Source organism: Bufo bufo, chromosome 2 (genome assembly GCF_905171765.1).
Source record: "Bufo bufo chromosome 2, aBufBuf1.1, whole genome shotgun sequence".
Lineage (NCBI taxonomy): Eukaryota > Metazoa > Chordata > Amphibia > Anura > Bufonidae > Bufo > Bufo bufo.
The window spans coordinates 664999089-665014199 of record NC_053390.1 but is presented as its reverse complement, the minus strand read 5'-3'; the positions used below and the strand labels follow the sequence as shown (position 1 = coordinate 665014199).

The 15111-nt window shown below is 42.8% G+C and overlaps 1 protein-coding gene across 11 annotated transcripts in view; it reads right to left on the bottom strand.

Annotated features, from left to right (window-relative positions):
• The window catches only part of GRIA2 (glutamate ionotropic receptor AMPA type subunit 2), a 255259-nt gene extending 241968 nt beyond the window's left edge, over positions 1–13291 (bottom strand). For 9 of the 11 annotated variants that reach the window (XR_005776366.1, XR_005776367.1, XM_040418588.1 and 6 more), the window contains exons 1-2: positions 13006–13291; positions 11259–11399 (exon numbers count right to left, since the gene is read on the bottom strand). Coding sequence is in view for 8 of the 11 variants with exons in the window: in XM_040418588.1 (XP_040274522.1) it covers positions 11259–11399; positions 13006–13117 (253 nt within the window). In the remaining 3 variants the exon portion in view is untranslated. Of the gene's footprint in view, positions 1–11258; positions 11400–13005 lie in introns of those variants that run through there. The other 2 variants (XM_040418594.1, XM_040418592.1) reach the window with 2 other exon arrangements.
• Positions 13292–15111: the final 1820 nt, after the last annotated feature.

Genomic DNA, 15111 nt, shown 5'->3' with positions numbered 1-15111 from the left:
TGTTCCAGGGAGTTATTCAGATTGCCAGATTTGAAGTATTTTTTTTTCCCTAAGAGAAGATATATTGCCTTCTAACTAGAGATAAGTGAATTGCTTGAAATTCATTTTGGGTCCAATTCTAACAAATTTGTCAGAAAATAACTCTGAATCAAATCTACCCAAATCAATAGTTCTCCATTTGGCCTGAAAATTGGTGTATGACACTCTAAAGTCTTCTAGGACTAGGAATTTTTTCTCTCAACTTTCTCTATTTATTTTTTATTTATTTCAATTTTTTATTGTTCTCTCTCCCCCTTTCAAGCTTTTTAACACAAAGACAGCAATAGTAACTAATGTCAGAGTTGTTGCGATACCAATTTTTTTTATTCGGTTTCGATACCATGAAAAAGTATTGCGATACTCGATACCATTCGATACCATGCAAAAAAAATAAACCAAAAAAGCCACGTGCATTCCGCATTTTAAAAAATGGCGAATCGCACAGTTTTTATTTATTTTTTCTGTTCCGGCGTTTATGTTTATTATTTATACATTTTATATGTGAAATTGGGAAAAGGGGGTGATTCATACTTAATATTTTGGTGGTTATTTTTTTTTACACTTTTTATTTAATAACCATTTCCCCCCTTAGGGTCCAGAACCTGGGATCTTTCATCCCTTGTCCTATTCACCCTGATAGAGCTCTATCAGGGTGAATAGGACTTCACACTATCCCTGTGCTCTGTGCACACAGCATCAGGGATGTTACCATGGCAGCCAGGGCTTCAGTAGCGTCCTGGCTGCCATGGTAACCTGATCGGAGCCCCAGGCTTACACAGCTGGGGCTCTAATCAGAAGCTGCCACTGCCACCAATGAGGGGGAGGGGAGAGGACCCTGTGGCCACTGCCACCAATGATTTTAATATCGAGAGGTTAAGAGGGGCCGGCGCACTGTGCCACCAATGATTTTAATGGGATGGGGGGTTGAGGGGGGCACACTGCACCACCAATGATAATTACCCCTTAATACAGGAGGCGGGTACTGGCAGATCAGCGACAGTTAACCCCTCAGGTGCCGCACCTGAGGGGTTAACTGCCGCTGATCGCAGCTTCCTGTCAAGGGCAGGGTGCCGGCAATGCGATTCTGCCTCCTGTATTATGGGTTAAAGTCTACTTTTCCTGGGTCCAGACTAAGTATTAAGTATTAAGTATTTCCTGGGTCCAGACTAAGTATTAGGCTACACAGAGCGGCGCCCAGTGATGTCCCAGCACTCACCACTATAGGAGGGATGGGGAGGAGACATCAGCTTCACTAGTGGGCGTTCCTTCTCCCTGGCTGTAGCGCTGTCCAATGGCAGCGCAGTAAGAAGGAACGCCCACTAGTGAAGCTGATGTCTCCTCCCCATCCCTCCGATAGTAATCAGCATGTGGAGCAGGAGAGGAGACAGTAATGGGGCACAGCGGGCGAACGGAGCCGTTCTGTGTAGGAAAATTACTATCATTGGTGGCGCAGTGCGCCCGCCCCTCCTCCGCCCCTCTCTTCTCATTGGTGGCAGCGGCAGCAGCACAGGGGGGAGGGAGAGATTGCTTCCTTCTCCCCTGTGCTGCTGAGGGAACATGAGCGCGCTGACAGCAGCGCGCTCATATTCAGAGATACTAGACTGCGCAGAAGCGCAGGCCAGTATCGAAAAAATGGAAATCCTGGTATCGTATCGATACCGGGACAAAAGTATCGATTGGGTATCGAAATTTCGATACCCGCAACAACTCTAGCTGACGGTATTAACAAACAGCCTTTTTCAAAACACACACCACACCGTCGAATTTGTCATGCTTTTTAAAATTGTAAACTGCTCCAAAAATTGTTCCTTATTCTGAGAAGATGCCAGCCTGTGTTTAAACACACGTTGGTATTGGAAAGAATAGAGGCTTGTGCTAAACAATACACTTATTTAAGTTATTTGTACAGTTATAAACTGTAGAAAAATTGCAACAGGTTTTTAGGGAAAAAAACACAGACACAATAGGACGTCCCCTGGGTGCAACCAAAATATACAGTACAATCTTTTTGACTCTCTAAAATACAATTATTGTCAGGGGCGAAGCTATAGTGGATGCAGGGGAAGCAGCTGCTACAGGACCCGAAATAAGAAGGGGCCTGCCCGGGACTGAAATATTTTATTGTCAGGGACCCCTCAACAGTATTAAACAATGACATTACATTCAGTGACAGTATATACAGTGACATGACATACAGTATATACGTGTAGGAAGAGGACGGAGAAGCTGCTTGGCCTGGTCTGAGACAACTACAGGAGTGAGGGTTGCATGAGAGGAAGGGGTTGCTGGGGAGCGGAACCTGTGCAAAAATTTGCTGTGGGGCACAGTCAGTTCTAGTTATGCCACTTATTACTGTAATGGTCAAGTATAAATGGTAGAAAAATTGAAACAGATTTTTTGGAAAAAAACACAGGATGAACTGCAATTCCTCTGAGTGCGACCAAACAATACACTGCTATTGACTCATTAAAATGTGCCTATTTATGCACTTATGATGGTAGAAAAATTTAAACCGTTTTTTTTTTTTTTGTTTGTTTTTTAATACAGGCCCAATTGGATGTCCCTTGAGTGCGAACAAACTGCACATTGCTATTGACACAGTAAAATAAGATCATTTGTGCACTGATAAACTGTAGAAGAATTGCAAGAGGTTTTTGGGAAACAGCAAAAGGCCCAATTGGATGTCCCCTGAGTGCAACCAAACTATACACTGCTACTGATGAAGTAAAATATCAAAAAGGCAAAAGGCCCAACTGGATGTTTCCTGGGTGCAACAAAAAATATTCCGTTATGCTGCTGTTCATGCACTAAAATACACCTATTGCGCATGTATAAACTGTAGAAAAATTGCAACAGTTTTTTTGGGGAAAAAGGCTGTCTCCTGCACATGAAAAGAAATAGGGATGTGATTTGTGAAGAGCTCTAGCAGCCCTGACTGTAAGACACACAACACAAACTCTCCCTATCCTGTCCCTTATGATAAAACTTGGCTTTCTACCTAATAATTCAAATCTATCTAACTAAATATATCTTCTTCACAATAACTGCAAGACCGTAAAATGGCTGGCTTGTGTGTCTAATTGGTGTCTGTCAGACACATGGCAGACACCTCCTATCGCATCAGTGGCTGAGCTCACAATGGTGTTAATGGTGTGTATCAGAGCCAGCACAGAGCCTGACAGAACAGCCAATATCCTCCTACCTGACCGACAAAGCATTGTGAGCATGCCCGATGGCCGGGGACCCAGCTGGGCTCATGTGATGCTCCGTCTTCATCTTCCCTGCCTTGTTTCCCTCACAAGGGTACTGCATTTTAAAAGAAAAATGACGGGCGCCGTTTTGCACGATTCATCTGAATTGAACTGTATCTGCATTGTACAATCTACATTTTGCCTTTCAGAACTGAGGTATAACATCATTATCTTCTCCATACCATTCTACCGCTGTTTAATGAGATTTTTCTCCATCTCTAGACTCATTTTATTGTCTTATTTAAAAGATATGTTTAGCATGTGTATATTAAGCCAACAAGCTGCCAATCAATGTCTTCCCCCATAGACTGATATGTGCAGAGCAAATAACAACCTTTACAACCAAAGTGTTCTGAATTAGTAGCTTTCCAAACATCAGTCATAGCTAAATATAATGTGAGACACTGGATGATTATTTAAAGAGGACGTGTCACGTCTCCTGACAGTTCTCAAGCATTCTTTATTAGGACTCTATGTTGTGCCATTTCTTTATTATTCTTTTGTGAAGTTCATGAAAAATGTTCAGCTGGGTGTTACCAGTTGGGGGTGTGCCCCTGCACAGTCAGTGCTGTCCATGTGAGACTATACAGGGACACCCCCTTTCCCCCAACTGGTAACACTCAATTGTACATTTATTCAAAAACATTTATCAGGAATAACAGAGGAACCACACAACATAGAGTTAGAAGAAAAGGTGCTCCAGAATTGTTATGACATGTATACAAGTAGTTACTAAGGGTACTTTCACACTTCCGTTTTTCTTTTTCGGCATAGAGTTATGTCCTAGGGGCTCTATACCAGAAAAGAACTGATCAGTTTTATCCTAATGCATTATGAATGGAGAGCAATCTGTTCAGGATGCATCAGGATGTCTTCAGTTCAGTCTTTTTGACTTTTCAGGACAGAGATAATACCGCAGCATGCTACGGTTTTATCTCCGGCCAAAAAAAAACGGAAAACTTGCCTGAATGCATTTTTTTCCATAGAAATGCATTAGTGCCGGATCCGGCAATCAAATTGCCGCATTGGCAGATCCGGTATTCCGGTCTGCGCATGCACAGACCTTTAAAAATGTGAAAAAAATAAATACCGGATCTGTTTTGCCGGATGACACCGGAAAAACGGATCCGGTATTGCAATGCATTTTTCTGACTGATCAGGCATTTTTCAGACTGATCAGGATCCTGTTAAGTCTGAAAAATGCCTGATCAGTCAGAAAAAATGACATGCGTTTGCATACAGTTTGCCTGATCAGGCAACGGAACTGCCTGCCGGAATCAAACAACGCAAGTGTGAAAGTACCCTAAAACGTACATGTCAGGAGAGGTGATAGGCCTTCTTTAATGTAGCTACATCAAGCTATAAGAGAACAAGCTATACCACAGGAAAGAACCAGTGCATGAACCAGTAGGTGTAAACTAGTTACAATACTTATTGTAAAGATCTGCAATATGACACCCATAACTTGTATTGGACCCATACTGTACCTACCTGTGCCTCGGACTTTACATGATAGCAGAGTGGCATACTGAACTGTATGCTATATGACAGACATTATCATGGAGGCACCATACGTCATTAAATGGAGTTCCTTTAGGTCTATATTGTACACCCACTGGGTCTTTATGTGTCAATGTTCTGGCATAAAAACTCAGGGGATTCAAGTGTTGCAAGTCCTGAAACATGGCCATATTACAGTCTTGTGGAATTGGTTGCTTACTAAGAACATCTAGTCAAGGCTTGCCTAGACTACAGGGAAGTCAAAGGTCTCAGGATACACTTTAATTACAGAAACAAAAGATAAAATGAAATATCTGAATACCCCACTCCAGCAAGTAATGGGTGAGGGGGGTCTATCTTTTAGACTATGTTCGGAACATGACTGCCATCTTGAAAGCCGCCATATTGGATCAAGAGCAAATTTTTCCAGTGCGGAAGGGGTCAGGTAGCATATCAAAGAAGACCAGAACTTTCTCAGAAATCGATTGCCACAATCAGATTTGCAATATCTTCTTAAAAAGTTATCAACACAGAAAGTTCCAACAACCAGGAATGGAACATGCACAGCTATTTGACGTGTTCAATGTGTTGTCCCTGGTACTGAACACAGAACTTTGAACTTTTGAACTTTCTGTGTTGATTACTTTTGAACCACAAGAGATACTGCGACGCTGATTGTGGCAATTGATTTCTGAGAAAATTATGATCTTTTTTGATATGCTACATGACCTCCCCTTTGGAAAAATTTGCCCTTGATCCAATACTGCAGCTTTCAATATGGCAGCCATGTTCTGGACATAGCCTTACTTGCTGGGGTATTCAGATATTTCCTTTTCCCTTTCGTTTATGAAATAAAAGAGTGTCCTGAGACTTTTGACTCAGCCTGTATTAAACCGTTTATAGGTTGCAGAAGTAATCCATTAAAATATCAACCTGCAGGGTATGAAAAACCCAAGTACAAATGTAAAACCATATAAAAAATATCCAAAAATTAGAATTAGAATCTCACGGCTTTTTAAGTGAGTGTTACCATTCTATACAACAGGCAGAATTCAAAACTGGCAAGCTATAGTATGATACAGAGGTCTCCAAACTTATGCAAGCTACCATATTTTTCGTCCCATTAGATGCACTGTTTTTCCCCAAAATGGGGGGGAAAATGTGAGTGCGTCTTATGGAGTGAATACTAATGAGTGCTTCCATTATGGAAGTGCTCATTAGTACAGGAGGTCCGGGAAGCGGTGAATGCATGGGCTCTGTACTCACTACTTCCTGGTCTGTGAAGATATCCCCTATCCACTGTATAGAGGATAACTATTAGATCAGTGGGGACCTACTGCTGGGACCCACTTGATCATGAGAACAGGGAACCCTGTGGATAGGGGATAACTTCATAAACCAAAAATACTATGTGAGTGTAAAAATAAAATCTAAAAAAAATATATCTTTACATGGCCACTGTGGTCTGTGTCGCTCTGATGCTCACTGTTTCTGCAATGGTCATGGGCCAATCATTTTAAAAGCACGTGACTACTGAGGCTGGTGAACCATTAACGGCATGTGGCCTCTTCAGGCCCAGTAGGGATCGGAGTCCAGACTGGCAGAACATTTAAAAGGTGAGTAGGTTTTTTCTATTTATTTTATATTGCTTCCTACTCAGAAAACCCCTTTATTTACTCATGAACTCAATTACTGACACACACTAACTTATTGATACAATCTTTACTGACAAACTAGATGTCAGTAAAGACACATAAAGAAGCAGCGGCGAAGACCTGCTTGACAAATTTTTTCCAAATTTTTTTTTTTACAAAGCCTCTAGGGCTCTGAGAAAGTTAAAGAAAAAAAATTGGAAAACACTTTTAAGTTGTTTATTCCGTTTTAAACATGATTGCATTGTTTTTTTACATAACCTTTTGTTCATCTGTGTAAAACTTGATAGCGTGAGCATAAATTAACGCTAAAATGAAGATGTGCAACTTCTGAAATAGTGGTCTCTACTAGAGCAGAGGTTCTGACATAGGTGAGATTGAGCAGTGACCATAGAGCAGACATTTTAAAGTACCAAACCCTTTCCCCAGCTTGATAGGACTTCTCACAAATAACAGAGAAGAAAATAAATATAAATGTAGCCACAGAAACAAACATTGACTTATGATGGCAAAAAACACATACCGCCAAAAGGATTTGCCAAGAGCAGCATGAGGCTGCATTCACCGAAGCCCAACGCGGCTCTGTCTGGGAGCCTAATATTGAAGAAGGCCAAAAACAAAACTGGATGGTGTCATGTTAAGGGAGTTCAATATACCGTACGCCTCTCACGCACCGTTCAGAATCAGGTAGATTTAAACTCATTTAGGCTCTACATGTACATTGAGCAATTCTGATTTTCCTGGGTATAGAAAAAGAATTCACATTTGCATCACTCTAAGTTAGGGGAAGACCTTGACCCTAGAGGGCCTCTGTGCAAGAAAAATATCTTCAACCAATCAGCCAAGAGATAGGGTACGACCACACCGGGCGGTCGTGGGGCATTCGGGGTGCGGCCATGCTGCAGTCGCAGCTTCCTCTTATTTAACTAATGAAGACCGCACTGTATAGCTGATCTTCATCGTTAACGGTTGCACAGGTATTGAAGGTGCCGTGCCGCCATTAACAATGCAGATTGGCTATACAGTGTACGGTGCGGTCTTCACTAGTTATCTAAGAGGCGGCTGCGGCCCAATTGGTTTTTGACCGCAGGCCCATGAACACACCATGTGGTCATTCACTGAGGTGGCCTTCATAGAGCACTTCTCATTGCTCAGCAGTTTCTCTGGAGCCCAAGTTACCAGTAATTGTAAGCCATGGGAATAAATCATTAGCAAAGTCCCTTAAATACAATCTAGTAGACACTAAGAAGCACACCCCTGCCCTAATTGTTAAATTCTTGGACCATCCAATCAGATAAGTTCTTTCATTTTTAATCTTTTCCTCAAACAATAAAAGCATGAATCTCATTGGCTGCTTTGAGAAACACTAACCATTAACACTGCACCTGCTAGTCCGCTTCTCACTCGTCGTTAGTGTTTTGTCACCATGGATACGGAGATTATTGATCTGAGTGTTCATTCACGGTTGGATTGTCTCACTATGAGGGCTGCATGACTCCTCTCAACCAATCAGATGACTGCCGATTAGAATACTGCACGCACCCTACCGGTCCCTGACCAAAAATTTTGTGGGCCAATCAGTAGATGACATATCACCTACTAGCTTAGCTTCATTAGGGCAACTTAAAGGGAATATGTCACCTCCTCTGAGCCCTATCAAGTGCAGTACTACTTGAATAGTACTTCTGCCTCTGGCTCACTAGGTGATATGTCCATACTCACCCCTGTTCCCCTGCTGTGTGTCTGCAAACTGGCACTGGACTACACTGAGAGGACTCATGAGCACGAGCACATCATGGAGAGGACTCTAGGATAAGTCCTCTCAGAGTTGTCTAGTGCCGGTATGCAGGCACACAGCATGGGAACAGGAGTGAGGATGGACATATAACCTAGTGGTCTGGAGTCAGGGGTAGCAGCGCTATTCACGTAACGGTGTTCGGGTAAGGTGATGAAGTCCCTTTGAGAAGGACCTGCCACGTCCTAACAGACCTACAACTGGCTGCATACCCTTTCAGACACATCTTCGCTGACTTGAGTGTTTTTTTCCTTTTCCTTTTAGCATTCTATCTGGTTCTGTTATTCGAGGTGCCTGATACTACTGAACTGTCAACTGGGAGGTCACCACTGCCCAGTGTCAAAGGAACGGCAGGTCAGCCATTTATTCTGAATAGGAGTGGAGACCACCCACTTGAGAATTCACTAATATTGGGCACCAAAGCTAACAGTACCGACTGTGGGCAAAAGGGGACAAGGTAGAAGTAAAAATTAAAAATAAACTTGGGGTCATCGCAGCTCTGAAGGATGTGACGGGTCTGCATCAATGATAGGTCTTCCTTAAATTTCCTAAACATTTATAGGAATTCCACTAATTCTATAACTTTCATAGACCTTACAGGGTCATGTCTATGTCTCCACTGAGCTCTATGGAGACTGCAGTGCCCAAGAATCCAGGAACAGGGGTCACTGGAGTCCGATTCTCCTTTTAGCTGAGGATCCCATAGGTGGGACTGTTTTCCATAAATGTTTGTGATGTTTAACATATACTATAAGCTGGCCATAGACATGATGGAAAAGCTGATCATTGGTGCTGCCGGACACACAATATGATGAGATCAAAACCACTTTGTTCATAATGTCTGATAAAACCATACTAAAACATTCCAACATGACAGCTCCCAATGTGAACCAATTAATTGCCACTAATGAGTTGTTTGCATGACAGCAAGTGACAGAGGTTGGGGAACATTTCTATGACATCTATGGCTTTATGCTTGCATCATCATCCGGTACATGCATTGCTGGCAGTGATAGTATACGAGCAGCATCCTCATATCCTCCAGTATGTGAGGGTCTGGCAGCCCAGTGGACATGGAGCACAGACCTGGAAAGAGGACAGGATGCTGAGCGGAAACCACACAGCGCGAAGACAAGAATCCTTCATTTCCGGTGCTGAGCAGCAGCGTACTGGACTGCAGGAGAGATGCCAGGCTCCACACAGGGAGGGAGGGGGCACCTCACACCCGCAGGGTTCATATGTGCATGCACAGATGGATATTGTATAATAATGAGCGCAGGGATTACGTGTAGCCATCAAGTGTGTCCATAAATAGTGAGGACAGGGACACCAGCTCCTGTATTGTGATGCCTCCTCCCTTGTCCTCAGTGTCACTGGACCTTCACTACAGGCTGCAAATGGATGAATCAGCAGCCCCATGTCATCATGGCAGGGATGCCTGCACTGCTAGCAGCCGGGTGCAGCTCTCCAGATACGGTTGGGTAGTGAGCCCAGTGTACAGCATGTCCTGGATCAGATCTTCTGTGGTCTACAAATCACTGCATTGCTAATGACTGAGCAGATCTTATACCTATAGGGAGTGTGCTTAATTATAATGAACCCCTTCCATCAGGGCAGCATGTGGCACTGCACCAGTACATGGCATGGGGCCTTCATGCAGGAAAGGCTTGTTTTATGTAACATACGTATAATCTATCTATCTATCTAATATCTATCTATTATCTTATTATCTATCTAATTATATATCTATATCATCTATCTATTATGTATCTATATATTATCTAATTATCTATCTATTATTTATCGATCTATCATCTATCTATTATCTATTTATCATCTATTTATCTATCAATCTATATATCTATCTTGTATCTATCTATTTATCTACCCAATCTATCTATCTATCTATTATCTATCTATCTATTATCTATCTAAGTATATATATCTATCATCTATATATCTATCTATTATCTATCTATCGTCTATCTATTATCTATCCTTATCATATCTATTTATCCATCATTTATCTATCTATTATCTATTTATCATCTATCTATCTTGTATCTATCTAAGTATATATCTATCATTTATATATCTATCGTCTATATATCTATCTATTATCTATCTATTATTTATCTATTACCTATCTATTATCTATTATCTATCCATATCATATCTATCTATCTATCCATCATTTATCTATCTATCATCTATATATCTATCTATTATCTATCTATCGTCTATCTATTATCTATCCTTATCATATCTATCTATTATCTATCTATCGTCTATCTATTATCTATCCTTATCATATCTATCTATTATCTATTTATCATCTATCAATCTATCTATCTTGTATCTATCTGTCATATATTAAATGAATTTCATGTATGGATGATGGGAACCACCAAAATACCAAGGGTCTCAGACAGCTCACACACATTCATAAAAAATGTTACTCAACTCGGAAATGAATTTGTTTGGAATTGCTAATCAATGGGATTATCCGGAGCGGCGATCAATCAGTCCCCATTAATAGAACAGTTTATGAGCTGAGACTACAGGAGGCTGCAGTAACAAGACACTTCCTAGGGACTGCTGGTCCTGTTGATGCATTTGCCACAAGGCTAGCTGAGTGGATGAGCAGTACCCATTCTAATATGGAGATATTACTGTGAGGAAAATGGCTGATCATCACTCTGCATCTGCACAGATGCCCCATATGCCTGACTATCCTCTCACTGCTGTTATCAGGGATGGCTTATCGGGGTCCTCTTGGCACGGAGAGCACATATGGGCAGCTGCCTTGCAGTATGTGATTTGTAGGGGCTTGTGCTATGTGGACACATGTAGAGGAATGCACTGAGGCTGCAACAGGTCCCCTGGTTACCTGCTCCATGCCGAGCACCACTGGTGGCCAAGGTGGGATGTAAAGCAGTGGAATAGGTAGGTGACCTGTCACCCATACGGTACACGTAGATGCATCATTTATAATAAGGATAAGGAAAATGCATTACTCACAAGCATTGGTTACAGCGAAGCTGTTAGCTACCTCCAGATTGTCGATATGGGGCGTCAGCCTAAACTCTGAAGTGGAAAAGATAACCATCCCTACCCGAAATGCACTGTATTCCTGATCTGCACCCCTTGGAAACAACCCTCCTGGAAAGAGAGGACATAACAGAAGGTTATATCTCAGAACAGTACACAGAAGAGAAAACAATGTTACCTATAGAGGATTATCATCAGTAATAAAGAGGCATCTACCTATAGACTGTGCTAGCCGATATCATCAATATAATATACTGGTTATATATTACATACAAGCTATGGGAGGATGGATCCTGAGCTGCTCTGATCAATGGGATCTACTATATATTACATACAAGCTATGGGAGGATGGATCCTGAGCTTCTCTAATCAATGTGATCTACTATATATTACATACAAGCTGAGGGAGGAAGGATCCTGAGCTGCTCTGATCAATGTGATCTAATATATATTACCTATAAGCTATGGGAGAATGGATCCTGAGCTGCTGAGATCAATGTGATCTACTATATATTACCTATAAGCTATGGGAGGATGGATCCTGAGCTGCTGAGATCAATGTGATCTACTATATATTACCTATAAGCTATGGGAGGATGGATCCTGAGCTTCTGAGATCAATGTGATCTACTATATATTACCTATAAGCTATGGGAGGAAGGATCCTGAGCTGCTCTGATCAATGTGATCTACTATATATTACCTATAAGCTATGGGAGGAAGGATCCTGAGCTGCTCTGATCAATGTGATCTACTATATATTACCTATAAGCTACAGTATGGGAGGATAGATCCTGAGCTGCTGAGATCAATGTGATCTACTATATATTATCTATAAGCTATGGGAGGAAGGATCCTGAGCTGCTCTGATCAATGTGATCTACTATATATTACCTATAAGCTATGGGAGGATGGATCCTGAGCTGCTCTAATCAATGTGATCTACTTGTTATATAATACATATAAGCTATGGGAGGATGGATCCTGAGCTGCTCTGATCAATGTGATCTACTATATATTACCTATAAGCTATGGGAAAATGGATCCTGAGCTGCTGAGATCAATGCGATCTACTATATATCACATATGGTTTATGGGGGGGGGATGGACCCTTCAGAGCTGCTACGATCAATGTGATCTCCTGGTTATATATTACATACAAGCTATGGGAGGATGGATCCTGAGCTGCTCTGATCAATGTGATCTACTATATATTACATATAAGCTATGGGAGGATGGATCCTGAGATCAATGCGATCTACTATATATCACATATGGTTTATGGGGGGATGGACCCTTCAGAGCTGCTACGATCAATGTGATCTCCTGGTTATATATTACATATAGGCTATGGGAGGATGGATCCTGAGCTGCTCTGATCAATGTGATCTCCTGGTTATATATCACATATAGGCTATGGGAGGATGGATCCTGAGCTTCTCTGATCAATGTGATCTCCTGGTTATATATCACATATGGTTTATGGGGGGATGGATACTGAGCTGCTCTGATCAATGTGATCTCCTGGTTATATATCACATATGGTTTATGGGGGGATGGATCCTGAGCTGCTGAGATCAATGCGATCCACTTGTTCTATACTGCATATGTGATGTAGGAAGAAGGATCTACTCAGGGGCCGATGGATCCCCTGCCTCTTGCAGTGCGGCTGCAGTCCCTGGGATCCAGCTGCTGCAGTCTGCAGGCTTGCTCTTACCTATTTGGATGCTGTTGGAATAGACTCCAGTGATCAGCCCCCACAGCACAGGAACCAGGAAGACAGAAACAGACATAATCTTGTGCATTTCCAAGATGAAGATGTAAAGCATCCGAGAGAAGAGCTTCCCGTGCGCGCTGCAGGGAGATCTAGACCCGCTGCATGCTTCTGACCATCCGAATAAAGCGGGGGGCTGCCGGAGTCTAGAAGATGGAGGCTCCTGGATGCAGATGTGCTCCCTGTGCCTCGGTACTGTGCATTCAGAGCCTCCCAGGGAGAGAGAGGAGGCTGGCGGGCGGGAGCGCGCGGCGGGGGCGAGCACCAGCTCTCTCCTTCCTTCCGGAGCAGCTAGCTCTGGTCTCACAGCGCCCACTATCCGTGTGCCGGACCCCGGCGAGGCTTCAGCACCACGGACGGCGACCCGAGCGGCTCAGCCAATGAATGGCGGCGGCGGCCGGGCGGGCAGCTCAGCCAATGGCGGCGGCGCAGTGTGCCAGCCCCAGCAGCAGCCAGTCCTCCATCCGAAGGGGGCGACGAGCAGGGGGTGCAGATCAGGAACATAGTGCATTTCAAAAGGGAGAAACACCTCAGCAAAACGAGCGCCGGTCCCTGGAGTCCCAGGTCTCCTGTGCTGCCACAGGGAAATAAGTGGGATCATGTGCAGGAGCCGCCTTATATAGACATCCAGGTCCGACTGCTAGCGTTTCACCAAATTGCTAGTAATTACATGGCTGCAAAATGTTTTATTTGATTGGCTGCCTTTATGTTTTTTACCCAAAATGGAAGTGCACTCTCCCTTAATGATTGTTATGAGGGAACTGCTGCTGCTCATTGGTTTTGGAAGGGAATACTGGATGCAGGGGAATGTTAGCAATTTTCCATCATTAAAGCAATTTGCCTCCTTATTAATTAATTGAAATAAAGGCGATGAGTGCGCCTGAAGTTCTGCTCCCACCGCGCCTGTAATTATCAGTCTGCGCGGTAACCTTGTGCCGGGGAGGGTGACATAATATCTGCCTGGTATTTATAGGAGACGCTTCTCCTGAGAGGAAGAACTTGTTGGATGGCTCATCCGTTAGCATCTCTTAACTCATGAAGTGCCATGGGGTGCGCAGTTTAGGGGTGCTCCCGTCTGCATATTTAACGTTTAACCTTTGCGAAAAAGAAGCACAAGTCGCTTCCACAAGATAATTAGCATCCAAGTCTAAAATGACTTCATTGTCTAATTCTCCTACTTCCCACACAGCCTTATAGGATATGGTACGTTGCCATGGAAACTAGGAAGTCGGCCTGGAATCGTGCTGACTGGTTGTCACTTAGAGCTTTAAACTAGCACCAAGGAATTGCTGGCTTTGGTACAGGGAGATCTATGTTCCTGTGAAGGTGTTGCTTCTGATATTACCATTTTTCGCGTCTTCTCATAAGATGGACGTATAGATGCCCGACGTCCAAATGTCATCTTCTCTTCACTGAACTCATCACAGCTTGTTTGCGAAACGTCAGATGTAATTAGCGTCATGATTGAGGGATAGCGCCGAAGACTTTACACTTTAATGAGGATAACGTCTTTGTCTCGGCTGTATCTGGGGCAAGCAGTGAGGGAAATGAAGAAGAGTTTGTCTGTGTGAAGATATTAATAAACGGGATGGGACTTGCTTATAAAATTCCCTCACCAAATTCGCTGATATCTTCTCATATCCTATGAACAGTAGGCACGTTTTTTTTTTTTGCCTTGCTAGAATTTTAATAATTTGAGAGGGATTCACATATAAGGTAAAGTTGGGTTAATCCCAAACTTGACCACATGACCATTCGTTAATGAAACACTCCAGGCAAAACCAATCCAAGATGTTATTCCTAGTGAGAAAGGGATTCAAATGAGCTCTTAACAAGCTCTGCCTCTAATGCCACCAGATGTAAGGCAGCCATCCTATAAGTCAACGTTCAGCTCTTTAACTAAGCCTTGAGACGTGACTTGGATATTAAATAAGCCAGCACCTCATCTGCAGACAGCTGTTTCAGGGTGATTGCCCCTCATCAGTGCACAACTGGGTGAGAGGCCTAAGTCAAGATTTTTATGGACTGTCCAGGAATTTCAGGACGGTT